The 20015-nt window shown below is 45.0% G+C and overlaps 1 protein-coding gene across 2 annotated transcripts in view; it reads left to right on the forward strand.

Moving 5' to 3' along the window:
- Positions 1-20015, forward strand: part of DDX31 (DEAD-box helicase 31) — a 45675-nt gene that overhangs the window by 12473 nt on the left and 13187 nt on the right. The window contains exons 15-18 of one of the 2 annotated variants that reach the window (XM_064676826.1): positions 4880-4930; positions 6930-7069; positions 12475-12556; positions 18875-18986. In XM_064676826.1, coding sequence (XP_064532896.1) covers positions 4880-4930; positions 6930-7069; positions 12475-12556; positions 18875-18986 — 385 coding nt within the window. The remainder of the gene's footprint in view (positions 1-4879; positions 4931-6929; positions 7070-12474; positions 12557-18874; positions 18987-20015) is intronic. The other variant, XR_010435451.1, reaches the window with a different exon arrangement.

The following is a 20015-nucleotide window of genomic DNA, read 5'->3' on the forward strand; positions in this document are numbered from 1 at the left end:
GCTATGCATAATTGTAACTATAACTTGGTTTCCTTGTATGCAGAGGTAATACTTTAGTGTCTCAGTTGAGAAGAATGGCAAAGCTTAGATCATTCAGTGGTGTAGGTTAAGTGATTTGAAGATAAAAAGTGTTTGGTAAATTCCAAAAAATAAATAGCTAAACTTTGTTATGCTTCATGCACATGCTGCCTATATCTGAGAAATTTCAGGTGCATATCTTGTTATTGAAATTCCAATTTAGTGAGTTTGGAAAGACAGTGAATGCTCAATTTCAGACAAAGAGAAGGCAGAATCATTGCAGTCTCTGGGCTATCAGTTCCTGGGTGAGACCATTTGAAGGGGAAATGCAGCCTGTGACAGGAAAAATCTGTCAGGAAGTGTACAGCTGTTGACACAAGGTAGGAAGAAGAAGTTGGATAAAGAAATCTCAGTGGATGGGATTCCCCTCTTGAGACACTGGAGATGTGGTTTGATTTCCTGCCATGCCACAGACTCTGTGCAGGTGGATATGGAATTGGGATGACAAGGCAAGTAGCCACATGTCAGCTGAGCAGTGATAGTTGAGTTTGCCCCAGACCTGTCCCAAATGGGAGGTAACGTGAGTTAACCTGGATTGCCATGAAGAGGGTGGTGTAAGGTAACACATTGATCATAACCCTCCTCCATTTCAATCTAAGCCACTTTGCATTTCCTGCAAGGCAGGGATGCAGATCCTGAGGGTTATGGTGACCATGGCTCAGCTGGCACACGGTCAGCATGTTAAGCACAGTAAGCTGTGTGTCTGAGTCCAAAATCTCTCAGTGCTTCAACTCCCCATCTGCAAAATGGGGAAAGTAGCACAGTTCTATCTTACAGAGATGTTGGGAGGACAAATGCATTGAAACCAGGAGGTGGCCTGTTACCACAGTAATGGGGACCATATGGACACCTTAATATAGAGATACACTTTGCACCAGTCCCACATTACAGGTGCCTCCCCAACGCAGATGTCCAAAGGGCAGCCAGGCACTGTGACCACCTCCTGCCTCCGAGGGCATTGCTTTTTCTGACACTTTCCTTCATATCGGCAAAAAAACACTCTGCAAAAAGATGCTTCTGTTCTTCCCACCGCGAAATCACGTTTTGTGCCCACAAAATTTTGAAACCTGGCTCACAAAAGAGCAACACAAATAATGTTGCTGTCCTTCCCTTGTCCCTTATGCCATGTTCTCCACCCATCTTTCCGCTCTAGTAAGCAATGGGACCTGCTGTTCCTTTTATTAATTTGCTCTATGTCATGTGTATATTAATATATTCCATAAAATATTTTTGCCAGACAATATAAGCTGGCAGACAAGAAAATAAAGAAGGGCCACGCATCTCAGAGGGTCTCATCCAGATTTATTTCTCTCTCCTTCACCGAAGTTCTTTGCGGCTTCCTTTGGGACGTGCCTTTTAAACAAGTTCATCTCTTCCAGGGAGGGAGGAAAGATCATTTGGAGATTGTTTGCTGTTTACTCAGTCACGCTAACTCATCTTGCCAGTTTTCTGGCGGCCCCAGCCAAGAGCTTTCGCCTCTGACAGCTTCTGTGCTCTCCCCTTCCTCCTCTGATTACGCAGCCCAATCTGTCACCCTGCCGACGGGGGTCTCTACCCTGCTGATGGCTTTCCACACTCGGCAGTAATGACTTTTGGCAGGCCGGGAAGGCGCGAGAGCTTCTTCCCCAGCTTGGAGAGCCGTTAGGCCCTCTCTGCCTGTTAGCTAAAGCACTTTGTGAGCTTCTTTGGTAAATAAATGAGTCATTTTAATCCAACTGACAGCCTGGCACCTGAGCAAGCTGCCTTCCATCTGTACTTCTAGGCCTCATGTAGGCAGCCAATTGTCAAGCTCAGGGCCTTCAAGACCTCACCATTGAGTGTCTTTCAAAAGCAACTTTAGCAATTTCCTTTGCCCTAATTAGATTGTGTGAGAGGGACTGAGCAAAACCAAGGCCCTCGCAAAACTTTTGTGGCCATGTTGGTTCTGATCTTCTGCAGTGATAGGCCTTGCTTTTGGGGTGGCCTTTTAGTTCTCTGTTCCCTTGCACCTGCCCCCTGCACCCCCATTCCCTTGCACCCACCCCCTGTACCCCACCACCACAGGCACAGGCTGGTAACATCAATTATTAGAAGCAGAAATTTCAGCCTTTCTGGAGTTCCCCAGGTGGATTGTTCCTCAATCCTGTGCCCTTCTGTGCTTTGCAGTTGGGATCAGGGCAGGAACGTGGTCAGAGCTTTAGATTATAGTGTTTGCTTGGCATCTGGGCTTTCTTTAATATTGCACTGGTTTAGGTTATTTGTCCTTGCTCCCGTGAGGTGGTCACTGAATTCTGCCTTCCACTGCCCACTGAAAGGAGTCAGCAGTGACCTGCCAAGGTGTCATATCCTTGATTTCCCTGTAATTAAGGAATGGTGGTGTAAGGTCATGCACGGAAAGGGGAATGTCTGATGGGTGGAAGAGAGGAACACTGGAAATCTATTGGGCTTCTTGAAAGAGTACTGGCAGCAGGGTAGTGCTTCTGTGCGTGGAATAAATGTGTGCTGGTGAAACTGGGTAATTGTTGCTTGAGCTGTATTCTCTCTCCTGCTAAGCTGACCCATAAGTAATTTTTTAAAATTCTGAGAAGTGGAAGCTCACAGGCTCTGCCAGCAGAGGAAAGCAAATCAACTCCAACTTTTTACCCTAGTTCTACCTTCCTGCTGTCTGCTGGGGCCTTTGAGGAAAAGGAGCTACAGGAGACACAGGTGGACTGATACTGAGGAATCTTTGAGAGTTTGCAAAACACTCCAATTACCAGTAAATCCCAAGAGACTTGTGAAAGAAAGCCAAGTGAAACCCCAGGAGAATAGCTGCTGATGTGTGTCAGTAAGGACTGAGGGGATTTGGTGGCGTTGTGAAAGCAACAGTGTTGGAATACAAGGCTGATGATGGGAGAGAGCCTTCTCCTAAGTGTTGTCCCTGGCTATTTGTAAGGCTTTTGGTTACTCTTTTCAACTCTGGCAAATGCACATGAGAACAATGCTGTTTGTGGCAGTGATTTTCCAACCTGAGGTGTTGAGAAAATGTATCTTGGAAGGAGGGAGAAAGTCTGGATAGATTAGAGGGGTGGCTCCTGCCCCTGCTGTCTGCTCCTTCCCGTGTTGGAGCTGCCTTCTCTTGACCACAGGGAGGGCTTGGCTGTTGGTTTGGTTTGGGGGAACTGACCCTGTTGCAGGGTCAGAGCCCTCTCATCAGACAGCCTTTCCTCACCTCCTGGGCGTGAGGAAGAGCACAGCAAAGGAAAAGACCAAAGGCTTGTCAGCGTGGAAGAACAGAGCCGGCAGCTCGGAGTCAGACGTCAGCGCTCCCGTCTGATCGCGCTGTAGAGTTTATAGTCTTGTTATCCCGGTAACTGCCGTACACATTCCCCGACTTCTCTTGATTTATTTTCTCCAACCTCCTTTAAATGGCTTTTTGTACATCTGTTCGTTCTGACTCTGGGAACAAGTCGCTTCTTAATGAGCGTGTTGGAGCACAAGTGTGTGTTATTTCGGAGTGGGCGCTGTGGAAAGTGTCTCCTCTTTTACTGCAGTTGGAGCCACAAAGCAGCCTGGCTAGTGCTTGTGGGAAGGCCTTTGCTGCCAAAACATCAGCTTCCCAGTCTTTTAACGTGTGTGGGAGTTGCATGAAAACACTTCAGTGGGTGGCTGACACATTTTTAGTACATTAAGCTCCTGCTTACGTCCTTAATATATTCTATTTTGCAACTACCTAAGAGATACATGTGTTCCAAAACATTTCCTAACAGAGTTAAATCTGCACACCTGCTCTGCTATTGCGCCTGGTGAATGTAAAATCCAAGGAGGATGTGAGGACATTACTAATGAACAGAAATTCAAGAAGGGAGATTGAAATGTGTTTGCACTCTCCGTTTTGGGCAGTATTTAAACTCTCTTTTCTCTCTGAAAGGGTGTGTTTTTTGAGCTGTTCTGGCTGTGGAAAACCGAAGGGTCTCATTCAAGTCCTTCTCCAATTTGATGGGTTTTCTCACCGGCTGGCACATCAAATAACACCCCTGACAGCAGCTTCAGACTCTTTTCTTCATAGCTGAATTTTGTTTCTCCAAATGAAAGCCAGACTGGTTCATATCTAAGGGAGAGCTGAGGTCCCCTCTCCTTGAGCTGTGCTCCAGCTTCCCACAGATTCTGCTGAATTGTTTGTTGACCTTTGTTTTTAGGGCCAGGTGACCTGCAAGTCATCTGCTCCTCAAATTCAGCCCATCACCTAGGAAACAACTAATTATTTGTAGGTAGAGATCAGTGTATCTTTGGACATTCCACTCAAGGCCAGGGATCCTTGACCATTTGCCTCTTTTTTTCTTCCCTTTTCATCATAAGCAGCCTGGTTTTGGTACTTAGGCTTGCTGTGGAGAAAGATGTGCTCAGAGATGATGTTGCCTTTCAGAGGTTGAATTCTGCCTCTCATTGTTTGGGTAGTAGGTCTGTTTTCATCAGTGAAGCAAACTGATGATCCAAAGGCCATTCAGGCAGTGGATTCTCTGAGATAAAATGTAAAATGACTGTAGCCAACTGCTGTAATTCAGCACCACCCTCCTGAAATAGGTGTGTTTATATCCTCCAGGCTTTGGGCCATAGTAGTGGGTCATTGGTTATTGTATTAGTCTGTTAATAACAGTCCTTGCATTTTAAACCCTCAGTGTTATTTCTGACCTTCAGTCCATCTCTCCTCAGACTAGGCACATACAATTCCTTCTTGCACAGCCATTTGCCTTCTGACATAATTACCATCCCAGAAGAGTTGTCACTCTCCTGGTATCTCCAAAGCATCTTTACTAAAGTAATTTCCTTATTAATTTTAAAGGATGTTGCAGCACGGGGACTAGACCTGCCTCAAGTTACATGGATCGTACAGGTAGGTTTGCTGTGAGTGTCTGTGTGTTTGAAGTGCTCAGAGGAAATCTCTTTTCAGTCCAGGACCCTTCTGCAGTTTTCTGGTCTTGGTGCTGATGCCTACCAGTGTGGGAGACCCACGTGTTCCTGACTGCAGGACTAAGGGTTTTATGAGGAGACAACATTGATTCCACATCTTTAGTCTGATTTTCTCTTCCACAGTGTTACCAGCTGTGGAATAATATTCCACTGGCTGGGATGAAACACCCTCCATTTCCCCCCACAGGAGGCCAAATCTTATGAAGTACCAGCCATGTCTTGTAGTTCTGTGTTTCTGTTTTCCTGAGCTTTCCAGGGAGGGAGTTCCATGAGGAGTTTAAATGCAATCCTAATGTTAAACAAGTAGCCCAATAGTGTCTGTGCAGTGACCTGAGTGTTTGGAGTAAGGCTTTGCTGGGTTGAGGCATCCAGCTTCCAGTAGAACTGCATAGTTCAGATTTTCCCTGGAAAAAAAAGGCCAACAAAACCCCCACACTCCTGTGTTGCTGTTGACAGGAATATAGTCTTTGGGGGAAAAAAAATAGAAACTAAGGAAGATGGATTGAACCTTAAAAATAGCAGCCTGTCATTTCAAAGAGGAGGCTGAGAGCATGAGGCAGGTTTCATTTCTATAAAAGATTTATAATTAAAAAAAGGTTACTTGAATTGAGGAAAAACTGATCCAGAGATTCTCATGTATCAAGCGACACCTGGGTAGAAGGAACAAGGCACAGAGCCTCAACAAAGCTTTTTAATTTCTACCTCATCCCTTCAGGTAACAAATTTGATTTGATTTTTGTGTTTTTAAAAAAAAAAAAAAAAAAGAATGATTTTATATCAGCCAGCTAGTTGGAGAAGGCTGAGGAAGTGAAGTCTTTAATTCCCAGATCTGTATATTAATATAATTTAACCAAAGATATAGTTGCCAGTGTTAGAACGCAGTGCAAATTACCTAAAGCCCTGGGAGACTTCTGTGTGTCCAGAAGGCGAAATCTCAGCTGTCCTGAGAGCTGTGTCCAAGAGCAAGGACCTGCAGGGAGCAATTAGATTGCTCTCAGCATCTTACTCACACCTCTAGCCAGTAGAAACTTTGCCAGAGGGCACAGGTATAAACACTAGAGTGGGCTTTGGTTGTTGGGTTTTTTCCAGTTAAACTGCTGAGGGCTCATTTCTGAGCAGTATCTCTTGTGCTTGTTCATTTTTCCAGGAAAGAGAAGGAGGGGGGCAAGAATAGGGGGAGGTTAAAGGGAGGGAAATATGTCACCCTTTATCAGATCTTGCAGATGGCTGGGCAGTTTTGATTCCCAGTGAAGTAAATGAGAGGCACTGCTATATTTGGGGGGGTCTTTAAGCAACATTTTTGTAGTGCCTGGTAGTTTTACATGGGAAGACAGTTGCCACCTGTGTCACACGCTGCTGAAAGCACTCCCTCCTCTCTCTTAGATTTATTCTGTCCAGTAACCAGCTATGATTTGCTTTAATCCAGACAAGGCAATTTAGCCCAACTCCAAATTTGAATCAGTTGCCTTTTATTTTGTGGCTTTTCTCCCAAATCCAGAGCAGGCGACTCCCCGCTCCGTGTGGGCAGTCCTGGGAGTTGTTTGATTTGAGGCCATTGCGAGATTCGATTTTATATAAATTTTTTTTTAGGGGAAGCCAACAGGTTTCTGACAAGCCTGTGTAGAAATAAAATGTAAAAGGCGAAGAGAGACACCGAGATGGGGAAACTGTCCTATTACCTGGGAGTTGGCCAACGTGTCACGTTGACATGTCAGAAAGCTGAGGGGGCTGAGTGACGGTTCCAGGGACGAGCCCCACGGGCGCCTCACAAACAGCCCAATTCCAGAGGAGCTGCAGCCCCACAGTGGGGTTTGCTGAGATCCCTTTTGTTCCCAGATGAGCGGGGCGAGCGTCTCGTTTATAATTAACACGCTGTGTCCTGTTAATTCCTCCTTTCCCTCCCCGTGTTCCCCGCTCTGAAGTGCAGCGCTCCGGCTTCACCTGCGGAATACATCCACCGGATCGGGAGGACGGCTCGCATTGGCTGCCACGGGAACAGCCTGCTTGTCCTGGCGCCTTCGGAGGCAGGATATGTCAGCTTGCTGGCTTCTCACAAGATTAAGTGAGTCAGAAACGCGAGCAAAAGTTTCAGCTCATCCTTGCTAATTAACCTTCCGTGGCACTTGCAGCGGGACTGTGTCTCGTGCAGGTTTTAATAAGAATTTATTAATTCTTGTGATCCAGGACTGGCCCCAGACTAGCAAAAGGAGAAGAGGGAAGTGCGTGAAAATCATCAGCCTGACAGATTGTGCGTGAGCGAGTGTGTGTGGTGAGGGGCAGAGAGGAGACCATAGTCAGGGGTCTTTTTCACCTCATTGTTTTCTCTCTGGCCCTGGGTTCAAATCGTGACTACGTGGAGATCACGAGTCAAACGAGCCTGTCAGATGCTCCCTGGCCATCTGCCTGCATGGCACCATATTATCAGAGGTATTATCAGAGACTGTGCTTGTTCTTCAGGAGAGATCTGGTGGAGAAATTGCTGGGGAGATGTGGGTCATACCTGGCAGGTAATCGACCAAGATGGGTTGTTTAAGTGGCTTGTGACAGTCCTGGAAGGCAAAAAGGGAGGGTGGACTCTGCAACCAAATTGGAGTGTGCTTCCAAGCCTTGGGAAGGCTTCTCTCACATCAGCTCTAGCTTAGACTTGGGAGTAGACAGCAAGGAGAGCAAGCCAGGCTCAGTAAGGGCCTGTCCAGTGTGCAGTCAGGTACCTGGTGGCCAACACATGGTGAGATTTTAGTCCATCTCTGCTTGCACAATGGTCCTTTTGTGGGGAAAACCCACAACTGGCTGCTCACATTGCTAGGCAGGAGTGCTGGTGGGTCTGGAGCCTCCTCAGCTGGGTGTGTGTGACTCCCCTTACTCCCTGCAGTGCTGTCTCTCAGCGTTTGAGAACATCAGCAGAGTCCTCCTCAGTGTTGTACCAGTGTTGATGGAGCCCTGTAAACTCGAGCACAAATTAGTTCTCTTTTATTTCTCGTGTTTCTGTCGGGTGGAGCTGCTTGGAATCGAATTTGGTTTTGCATCCTTGAAACAAACAATTGTTGGCAGTAAATACAGGCTTATTCTAGGCTGTGAGCCATTTAGTGGTCTAACAAAGAGCCATCCATCATCCCAGGTAACTATCTATTAAGCAGACACCAGCAAGACATGGAAGGCTAAGCTGACAGGGGGTTTTTTTCATGTAACAAACAGCACTGACATTTAAAGGTGAAATCCCACATAATTGTGAATTTTTAACTCCAAGTGGAAAGTTCTATTTTTCTATTTTATAACATTTTGGACGTGTTAGGGGAAGGAGAGGGAAATTTTCCTCTTTTTTATTTTAAGTTTTCGTGCTTTTATCCAATTTTGTTGGTTTTTAACAAGTTTAAGTTTGCTCAGGCTGGTAATTACATCTGCTAAGGGGACCTGTTGTTGAGCTGGCCACGGTCTTCAAGAATCTGTAGAAGACTCTGAATGAGCAGGGGGAGGTTTATGTGAATTTATTTTTCCTTCACTTTTCGCAGCCGAACAACTCTGGGGATTGTCTTTTCGTGTTTGTTTGTTTGATGTTCTTCATAAAACGTGCTGCCCTGCAGATAAAGGACTGGCCAAAAAGGGAGTGTAATTTGCCTTCCTTGACCCCCATCTTCAGAGGGAAGGAAGCAAGTGTCTAATTGGCACGGGAGGACCATCGGCCCGCTCGCAGCCGTGTGGCCTCCGCTCTTCCCACATGGATGTGGGAAGGGGCACCAGGACAGAGCAGGGAGCTGATGAATTGCAGAGAAGATGCAGGAAGGCAGCTTGGAGCTAAAGGCAGCAAGTGCCATCAGCACAAATTGCCGTTACCCTTCATAAACAGAGCATTATGGTGATAATCCTGACAATTTAATTCAGTGCGAGGGCGAAAGACAGCATGTGTTGGACTGTCACCGAGCCTCTGAAGCACTGCTCATTTTTGTTCTTCACCCTAAGTCTTTGTAGCTTTTGACTTGGTCTGCACGAGTTACTGGAGTTTGCTTTTTTGTAATTTTTTTTTTCTATTCTTTGCTTAATTTTTAAATCTCTCGAGTTTTTGTCGAGGATGTGTGTGTCTGGTGAAAATTTTTTTTAATTCGTTTTGGGGTTTGGTTTTTTTTTTTTCTTTTTTTTTTTTTTTTAAATGAAATTCCCGCTGGGTTTATTGAAATGTAAATACTTCATAAAATATGTATTTTGAAGAAGACAAAGCATGAGATGGGTCCCTGCAGCCTTCAGCTGGTGTAAATGAGTGGTGCTGTGCTGGTTTACAGCAGATGAGGATCCGACCCAGAGTTTTTTCCTAAACCCCTCCACCCACCCCAGCATGCATGGGAGTAAGTCCAGGAATGTTGAGAGTCGGAAGTAATGAGAGCAGACATGGCTTTGTTCCTGGATGAAAATCCACTTCGGAATTAGAGATGACTGCCTTTGAAATTGGAAATCGCTCGCAATTAATTTTCACCGGTACCTGAAGCCTCTCCTTGGCTTCCACTGTGGAAAAGCAGCGTTGGCCTTTGCCAAAACCATCTCACTTTGGCTCTGCTGAGATCGGGAATTCCCGGTGGGGCTCGGGGAAGCTGCAACTTTCTGCTCGGGCTTTGTGTGGCTCGAAGTTGTGGCTCCTCTCCCCAGCTGTAAATTCCTGCGTGCAGAACATGCACACTCATGTTTTCTGCTCATTTCCTCTTTCCTTCCTCTCTCTTTTTTTTTTTTTCTTTTTTTTAAGGTTCTATCTCAGCTCCGATCGCAACTAACAGATTTTCCTTCAAAGGGAGGAGGCAAGAAGCAGAAGAAAGTCTGTGAGGTTCACTTTTTTTTTTCCCCTTCCTTTATGTCTCTTTTAGTCCCTTCAGCTGCAATCTCGTAGCGCCTGCCTCGACAGCTATCAGATAATTTCTTTATCTCCTAACGGCGGCCTAACTAATTTATAAAGGAAAAGGCATCACCGTGAAGGCACGAGTCGTTTCTCTCCCTTCTCCTGGGTTGTGCAGACTCCCCTCCCCTGCTCCCCTGGCTGCTCCCCGCTGTGAACCAGGCTCACAGATCTGTTCTGCTGCGCTGGCGTCGCGCCAGGCGAGGGGAGGATCGGAGAGGGGGTGACAACTCCGACAAATCAATGTCAAAGGTTTGACATTTTCATTCATAGCGGCGTCAAAGCAACCTTTGCCGGGGGTGGGGAGGGGGAGGCCTGCTTTTCTCTTGCTTAAGTGGTTGCCATTTATGTTTTAATTTACTGTTCTACGTTGCAAAACCAAACAGAGAAACCCTCGTGTTCGTTTTATGCTCCATTTCCCTTTCTCCCCCCGCCTTTCCCCCTGTCCTCTGCGAAGGAATCTCCCAGCTGCACAGCAGTGGGGCTGGTCTCCCATACAGGAGGATCTTATGGCCTGTCCCTGTTCCTCTGGGCCATCTCTTTCCCCCTCCTTATGCTGTGGTGGGGTTGAAAAGGCAAGATTGCAAAAGTAAATGTATTTTTTGCTTTTACTGGTAAGGACTGGGAAGCAGGTGAGGATCACTGTACAGAGTATGGCAAAGATACATCCATTCCTGCCAGCCAGATGTTTAGAGAACTTTGAGTGAAAACAATACCCTTGTTCTTATAATTTCTTTCTGTACTTTACAAATTGAAGAATATCAGCAATGTTTCCTTTCAGAACCCATAGGCACCTTTCTGGCCATCTGAGAACTGTTGGACCCCAAAGATTTCTCTCTTCCTTAAGATTGATGTAATCCCAAATGAACTCCTTGGCTTCTGTGCATTTATGATTTATTCTGGCATTGAAAGGAAAGGAATCTCTTTTCTAGAAATGACCTTTGCCCATTACTGAAAATTTAGGCCCACAAACTTCAGCTTCTGTAATCTGAGTAATTCCCTTGGAAACAGGACCCAGTTTGGATGCAGCTGTAATATTAATGGCCTGGAGCTGCACAGCTGTTCCTGTGTTGTCACCTGGTGTGTGTGTGTGCCCCATAAGACAGTGTTAAAGAGGACAAAGAATTCCTAGTCTCCTGTAAATGCACCTCTAAGTAGGACTGTTTGCTTGGAAATGAAGCAAGTTTGTAAGCATTTCCATATCTGGGCCATAGCAGTGCCCAGCAGTGTCTTGCAAGCAGGACTGGAGAATAAATCATCTGGTTGAGTCTACAGGAGGAATGTGAGTCGACAGAATGAAAATAAATGCCCAGTGTGAAGCCTGGCTAGGACAGCTGACTGAGGCTCCTGCATTTGAAAAAAATGCTGTGGGGTCCCTAATGGGCTGGGCTTGGGCTTTGCACTTCAGATGAGAGGGAAGGTGAGTTCTCAGAACAGGGAAGGAAATCAAACTGTGTAGCTGGTGTCAGAAGTGGATTTTGAGGCTATAAGTGAGTTGGAGGGTGAGTGTGTCCTCTGGGAGGTGTCTCTGAGCTTTGACCCAGGCAAGGTAGCCAGGAGTTGGAATGATGTAGGTCTTGTGGGAAAGAGTGATGATGTGACCAGAAGGAAGGAAGGTGTGGGAGAATTGGCTTGATAGGAGAAGATCCTTGGGATTTTGTTGTTATCCTCTGAGTCACTATGAGAGGAAGGAGCTGTGTCTTTACACAGCTTTAGCTCATAATTTTGGGAACATGGTCTCTAACAGGGGTGGAAACAAATGCGTGTAAACAGCAAAGCATTTCAATCCTTTGAGTGAGGGTTGAGTGTCTCTTATTCCAGAGGTTCTGGAAGCTAAACTGGGGGAGACAAGATGTAGGAGAAGAAGCAAAGTAAGTAGAGCACGTTTCCAGCCTCTGTGTGTGTGTGTCACAGTCAATCTCTTTCTCACAGTTGCACAACTAACCAAATACAAACACCTCCTGCTCCCTGCCCATGGCATCAAATGTACAGTGAAATGTTTGACAACCTCTTGGTTCAAGGTGGAGGTTGCAGATCTTACTCTTTAGAGTTACAAAGCAAATCTACAAGAAGCATTAATGTTATGAGCTGCTTCAACTCTGTCTGGAGTTTCTTTTAGTGGAAAACGTAACCAGATGGTTCCCAATTGTCTTAATGCTTCTCAGTGCAAGGAAAGAAAAAATCTGAAAATAATGGAAGTGTAATTAAAGACCTAAATTTTTTCTTCAATCAGTTCCTCTGGTTGAGAGCCAAGGAGACTTTCAGTGAACTGAAAGTCCACCCTCAGTTATTTTGATGCTCTGTTAGAACTGGAGTGTGTGTTGGTTACTTACAACACATGACAAGATTGTGGATGAAACTGTGTCTCTGTGACACAGAGTGAGTTTAACTGGGGCCAAGATTTCACAGAAGTTACAATTTGAGGGTTGCTGAGGGCGTGCCTGGGCTAAGACCTCATTTATTTCAGAGATAAATCCTTAAGCTGAACATGTAAATCTCAATCTTTTTACTCAAGTGTTTCCAGTCTGTGGCTCGTTCCACTTTGTATTTCTAAGTAGGAGAAATAGTAATTTTTGTCTTTGCTGCCTCAGTGTTTCAGAGATGAAGATGGAGAAGGTGTTAACCAGCCTGATGAAAGATGATCGCTTCAAGTTGCACAGACCAGGAAGGAAGGTGAGTTACTCTGCTGATTTTGGAACTGCTCCAGTTTTCATCTACCAGTTAAACACCACAAGTATTCCTGCCTTAGCTTCTTCATAACACGAGGATTGGTATAGCCATGATGTCAGGCAGTCCAAATAATTACAGAACTGCCTTATATCACAATTTTCCAGACTTTCTTGTCCCCAAAAAGCAGTTGCTTACTAACTCTTCAGCAATTATCTTTGTAAAAAACAATAAAGGCTTCTGGCTGCAAAAGCTTAGGGTTTTTTTCCCCCCCTTCAATGTATCTGTTCTTCCTGGGTTTTCTGCACTAAAATACTGTTGGAGATGACAAATGGCACTAAACTTCTCTGAAGAAATAAGGAAAATGTATTTGGTGATGTGTTACACAGGGGTTTTTTATCATCTGTATTTACTTGGAGCCTAAACCAAAGCTCCCTGGTTGTCAGGCACCTTTTTTATTGACTTGGGCCAGCTCTGGGTCTGCCTTCAAGCTGCTAATTCACAGAATTCAGTCATTTGCAATTGATGTCCCGGGCGTTGCTGCATCCTGGCAAATTAAATCCTCCAAGAACCCTCATTTTGAATGGAAGTCAAGAATGTGTCAGGCATGATGCAGCAGCTCTTTTTTTCCTCTTGATGCTGTTTTCCCTGCTCGTGCTCTCTGTTACACGGTGGATGAGCCGCCTTGTTTCCCGGGGATGACTGTGGTGTTCTTGGTAAACACGCTTTTGAAAGATGTTCAGTGTTCCTACACACCCTGTGTCTCACAGAAAGCCAGATCTGAGCTTTCTGTGCAGCTCTATTTAAAGCTCTTTCCCACCACTGCACAGTTTTTGGCTGAAATCAGCCTGTAAATGCCTATATTTTAAATGTCTTCATCATGCTTAGGATATGACCTCTTAACTCAGCAAATATCTAAAAGTTTAGTTGTGCTTTGCTAATGCGAGAAATTATTTTAAATGGTTCTTCTGTGTGTAAATACTTTTCTCCCAAATGTGCTTATAGGGGGGTAACTTTGGGTTTCCTCTGGAGAGTTTTTCACCAATTATATTTATGCAGAAATTGCACTTTAAATTTGTTGCTGATGTTGGGCAGAATGTTCTCTGTTCTGGGCTTGAGGACAAATGTTCTTTTCATGGAAAGTGAGCAAAAAAAAAAAAAAGAATATGTTTTGTTCCAGGAAATTATGATTTAAGTCTTGAAAAGTGGCAAGAGAAAATGCCTTTGGAACAGCAATAAAAACCTAACAAAAAACCTGCTTGCTCCCAAGACTGCTCAAATTGGTATTTCATTCTGCATACTTAAGCACAGATTTTTTTTTTTTCAATACTCTACTTTTGGCTTTCCCCTTTTCCTTCAACAACTATAAACCCAAACCCTGTTTGAGAGGAGCTGTTGCCCTGGTTTGGCTCAGCTGTGCTGCTGGGCAGGCCCTGCCATGGCAGGTGCTGCACGGAGGTGGCACAGAAGGAGCTGCTTCCTTTCACTTGCAGTCAAAGGTGGGATTAAATTCCTCTTTTCCCTCTGACAGTGGGACTGTGCTCTTGACTTCACTGGAGCTCAGACATATCCACTGTGGCTGTCAGAGGGTCTTAACCTGCTGCAGGAACTTATAAACACAGAATAACCAATTTTTGTGTGACTCAGAATCTGAAAGGATTGGGACTGAGGAATGGAGTTCATGGAAAAAATTCTGTGTTGTTTAATGGGGATGAAATTGCAGCAGTTCTGTCAGTATAAAATAGACCCCACCAGGAGTTACTTGGGAAAATGTATTAAATACAGTCAAGATACATTCTGTTTGTTAGCTGTTTTACTGCCATCAGGGCTCTGTGAGTGGTCAGCAGTGCTGCCTCAGAAGGCTGCAGGGGCATTTTCCAAGGTTTGATGAGGGTTAATCTCTATCAAATCCTGTAAGTTTGCCATACAGACAGTGCAATAAGCTGGGAATGCAGCGGGACATTGCTTGGGACAGAGAGGTGTCACAAGGAACTGAGGCTGATCCAGTTGTGGTGTTGCCATTGGAGAGAGTGTGAGCTTTGCTGATCAGCTCTGCATGCACTGAGTCATGTATATATTATAGGTGCACACAGGAACCTCATTATAATGCTCTTCAGTTCTCATTGCCTCAACTCAAGTCCATTATAAGTACCACGTTGGAACATGTATTTTTTGGGCTTCTGTGTGTGCAGCCAGGGAGCAAGCTGAAGTGCCTGTAAAATGTATATTTTATATTTAGGTATATAAAATATATATGTGGCTATGTCTGGGCGTGTGAATGTTCACCTGCCTACAAAGAGAATAAATTTGATCTTTCAACTTTTATGGAGGGGGGCAGGGGGACTTGGTGAGTTCTAGAGAAGGTGTGTGGAGGTTAGTAAAAAGTTGTTATTAAAACAAAATCCTTCATTTTGTTTTGAAGTATAATGGAAGCAGGAGATGTTACAGCCAGGCTTTTTGGTGGTTTTTTTTCTTTCCACCATCTTTTTTTTTTTTTTTTTTTTTTTTACTGTTTTAGAAATGAACTTTTCTATCTCAGTCTGGTCTTACTGTGTCTCAATTCCTTTTTCATTATCATATTCTTTTAATGAAATCAGAAGTTTTCAGTACTTATCCCAACCTCTCAAACCTAAAACCTGCCATCTTTATCACTGGAAGTTTCCTTCTTCTGACAGAAATACCTGTGTGTTTTCCTGGTGGAGTTGGCATTTGGGGGAGTTTTCCTGATGTCTTGAACTGGTTAAATAATGTTGCACCCAGACTTTCTTCCTTGCTTCCCTTCTTTTAGCTTACAAATACTGTAATTGTCCACAGTCATTTTGCCAGTGGTTCAGGATCTATCAGAGCAGGATTTTAAGGAATCACAAGGTAGAGAAAGTTCTCCTATCCCACTATTTCTCCATAGTGGCCATAGTGCTGCTTTTTTAACAGATGTAACAAATTTAGATGGGGAGCAGATCAAGCAAACCTCTGGGGTAGGCTTTTATCTTGGAAAAATGTGTAAGGGTCTCAAATTAATTGTCCTGTTCATCCAAAGCAGGATACAAGCAGGATTAAAGCTTGCTTGTGTGAGTAAAGCACATGGGATGGCTTCCCTGCACTTCCAGTGGCACTGGTTTATTTGATCTGTCCAGACACTCACATCATGGGCAGGTTTTATTTTCACAGTTTGCCTCTGAGTCAGTTTTAAATTTAGATTTATTTTTCTATTATTATTATTGGGGTGGGTTTTTGGGGTTTTTTTTTTAGATGAACCTACCTGGAAGGCAGGAATCAAACACAGGGGTTTTTTTCATGCCCATTAGGGTGCAATTTTAAAATGAGATCTGTCTCAAGGGGCTGAAGGGGATAAAAGGCAAGGTGGAGGTGGGAGGAGGGGAGAAGCTGTTTTCTGAGGACATTATGTTTCCTGCCATTTGCTTTGTTTTTGTTTATATCTCTTGGACTGACCTCACACTTTGGAAATTATGCACCTACTTTTTTATCCCTCGTTTTTGTCTTACTTTTTTTATTCTTTTTTTTTTTCTTTCTTTCTTTTTTTTTTTTTTTATTTTCCCCCAGCACCAGGAAGAAGAGATGCCTCATTTTGAAACCTAAAGGGGGGAATAAGAAAAGTCCTTTGTAATATATTGCCATATTATCACTAAATCCCCTGACAGTTGTGACACAGAAGCAAGTCACCTGTCACTTAAGCTTGAGGTCTCTTTAATTTTCTCCTGGAATTCGCACCAGGCTGTCTTTAATTTGAGGCCTTTATTGGAATTCTGAAACCTTTCTGCCTCCCCGGTGCTCAGATCTATTCTGAGTGCTGTTACAGAATGTATACAATAACCAACACAGGGATTCAGAGGGGGCTGAAGCACTGTTTATTTAACACTCTGGAGGGATTTTCGTGCTTATTCGGTCCTGGCTACCCGGCTTTCAATATCGCTTTGACAACCGTTATGCCCTTCTCATTAATTTTAAACAGTTAAAACACAGGAAAAAGAGAAAAAGTTTTCATTATTAAAGTGCTTTACTTTTTAATAACAGAGGATTCTGTCCGCCAGGGGAAAGGGCAAACCTCACTAATTTCACATTCATATTAAAAAACGCTGGGAAGGTGACACTTTGTGCTGCCAGGAGGCTTAACAAAAGGAGAGGGATGGAGGCAGGAGGAGCAGGCGGGGCGGGAAAGTTTTATGTTTCACGTCAGTGGAAACTTGTTAGTGACAACAAGGAGTGTCCACTTCGGGGAGGCACCTCCACTTGGCCTTTATTAAACCCCTGCAGAGGCCCCTGGGCTGGAGACTGTCCCAGCTGAGTAACAGGCACAGGTTAACTCAGACTAAAAGGTGTCTGTGAAACGTGTCCAGAGAAGGGCAGCGAAGCTGGGGAAGGGTCTAGAGAGTAAATCATGTGAGGAGCAGCCTGGGGGGCTCAACCTGGAGAAGAGGAGGCTCAGGGGAGACCTTTTCACTCTCTACAACTCCCTGACAGGACGGTGGAGCCAGGTGGGGTTGGGCTCTGCTCCCAGAGAACAAGTGACAAGATGAGGGGAAATGGCCTCAAGCGGTGCCAGGGGAGGTTCAGGTTGGACACCAGGAAGAATTTCTTCATGGAAAGGGTTGTTGAGCATTGGAATGGGTTGCCCAGGGAGGTGATGGAGTCCCCATCCCTGGAGGTGTTCAAAAAATGACTGATGTAGCACTCAGTGCCATGATCTAGTTGACAAAAGTGATGGTCGGTCACAGATTGGACTCGATGATCTTGGAGGTCTTTTCCAACCTAAATGATTCTGTGAGCTGTGTTGTGAGTCTTTCTTGAGTGGATCAGGAGACAGATAGCAGAGACCAGAAATCTGGGAGCCTTAAAATACCCACAGTTTTCTTTGGAGATGCAGGTGGACAGTTCCAGGTAGTGAGTGAGCAGGAGCTCCAGGCCCCAAGCATCTTTGCTTTGTTAGAGAATAACCTGGAAGCTTTGGGTTCCAGAGAGGGGACTGTGGAGGGGATTTAGACCACATTTGAGGTCTGTCTGTGGGCACATTTGGTGTTGGGTATAGAGCAGCAGATTTGGTCAGCAGAACATTCTGTGTAGGGTTCCAGCAGCGTTGCCCAGGATCACCAGGGTTTGTGGTGTCAGTGTTGTGGCTCCCCTGGACTGGCAGCAGTGCAGGGCTGTGAGGGAAGGAGGGGTTTGCAGCATTAACATGCAGATCTGCCAGAGAGGGACAACAGGATTGTTGCCTTGGCACAGGCCTCCTCCAGAATCCTGGGAGCTGGATATTTGTTGTCAGTCAGCCCTGGTCAGATGAGGGGGTTGACTGGTATCAAGTTTCTGCCTTGGATTTGGCACTGTTAGACTTTGGATGCTGGTTCCTGTCTGAGGAGTATTTGAGAACTGTGGCCCTTTCCTGGGAGAGGTGCACATCCATGGATGCCTGGCTTTGCACTTTGCTGTCAGCTTTCCATCAAAAATTCGCTTGTTTTCTGGTCCACACTTCCTTTCTCTGCCTTAGGGAGAGAGGCAGCCTCTCTTCTCCTCCCAGTAACAGCTTGCTCCCAGGAATGTTTGTTTTCCATTTCCTGAACTGCATCCCTCACTCTGATCCCAGGAAAGCTTGGGCACGTGCAGAACTGCCCTTTTTGGTCTGAGGAAGTTTATTCTGTCATGCCTTTGGCGTCTTCTTCTAGAGGAGCCAAATGATGGCAGTTCCAGTCAAGTGTGATGTGTTGACAATGAGAAAATTCCATGTAGAAATTAATGAAGGAATTAATGAGAAGTTCATTTAGTCGCCTTTGTTCACAGGTACTGAATTTGGTCTCTTCTCTGGAGCTTGGGGGTAAATGCAGATCTCATGGATCTCCTGCCCCACAAGTCCCAGGAACAGTCCGGGTGTTTTGGGGAGGTGCACAGGGGAATTTGCAATATCAGCCTAAAACTGTTAGTGTAGAGTCTGGGAGAAGTTACTCCAAATAACTCCAATGGAAACAAGGAGTGGGATCTGGCCTGTTGAACCTGGAAGAAAAATAAAAAGAGGAAAGGGGGAAAAAAAAGAAAAAAGCAAGGGAGAAAGATAAAAAAAGATACGTGATAGATGTTAGAAAACACAAAATTAAAACTGATTTGCTCTCCCCACCACACAGCCCTCACTGGCTGCTCTGACTTTAACATCTTTATCTGGATTTTTTTTTTTTTCCTCTAGTAATATTGAGAGGATTACCTTTGTTGGCCCCTGGGTAGTTACTGTGTGATTTTACTGTTATTAAATCTATTGTAAACTGCTTCATTATTCCTGACTCAAATTCTCTCTTTCCTCTAATCCTCCCGCCTCCCTGGTAGAAATCCTGTGGCACCAACCCTCAGGAAGTCCGGGAGAGGGCCACGGTCCTGCAGACCAAATTTGAAAATCACGTTCACTCCAGCGAGGGGACGGTCCGGTGGGCAAAGAAAGGTCAGTGTGTGCTTCCTTCCAGCTATTCCAGGAGGGCTCAGATGAGCTGCCAGCCTTTTCTTCTGGGGAAGAGCTTCAGGGAAAAGGCCTGGAAGAAACATTTTGGGGCCGCTGGGCTCTGTAGGGGGTTGAGACGGGCCCAGAAGGCTTTGGGATGATATTAAATGTTAATTTCTTGTGTTCCCACATTACGTGCAAATGGGATTTAATCTTGGCTTTTGATGGGATTCACTTCAAGGGCCCTGACCCAGTCGCAGGAGTGAATGGATTGTGTGTGTTGTGCTGGGAAGGGAGTGGGTGACTTGCTCCACCACATCCTGGTGCAATTCCCGTTGGATGCCTTCAGTTCACACTAGGGATGAATTTGAAGCCTGTAAGGCAGGATGCCTTAGGAGCAACTCTTAACAGGCAGGGATATAAGAGAGGAGGTTGTTGTGTGGGATGGGAGGAAAATGAGAGAGGGCAACAACTCAAGAAGGCAGGAAGACAAAAAACTGGGGTGGATTTAATAATTGTAGTTACATGCAAATCTGGGACTTGATCTCCCATCTTTGCCAAGCAGGATGCACAGCAGTTGTCACTGAGCAGTGTAAGACTCTTCCCTTCTGCCTCTCAGTTTGGAAAATTCAGAGGAAGGTATATATGAGAGAAAGATCAAAAACTTGCCAGGGATGTGGTAGGAAAATAGACACTGAACAGTCGCCAGAGAGGAGCCAAAAAGGTGGTGCAGGGTGGGCACCCCTGTTCCATGTGCTGTTGTGTTTGGAGTGGGTGCACCTGAGAACTTGAGAGCTGCTGTGAGGGGAATATGGGAACCCCAAAGCTCCTTGGCAATTGCTTGGAATTTGAGTTATGGGGACGAGTCCACAAAACACAAACTCTTTAGTGAGAGACTAAACCACTCTTGCTCACAATATTTAGGACCAGAGCCTTTCCCCTTTTTTGAATCTCCTCTTCCCACATGTCTACCTTCCTGATTGTTTTCTTTTTTACCTCATTTGTCGCTTTGATCTGAGTCAAATTCTCCTC

This window comes from Pseudopipra pipra, chromosome 20 (assembly GCF_036250125.1).
Source record: "Pseudopipra pipra isolate bDixPip1 chromosome 20, bDixPip1.hap1, whole genome shotgun sequence".
Taxonomy (NCBI): domain Eukaryota; kingdom Metazoa; phylum Chordata; class Aves; order Passeriformes; family Pipridae; genus Pseudopipra; species Pseudopipra pipra.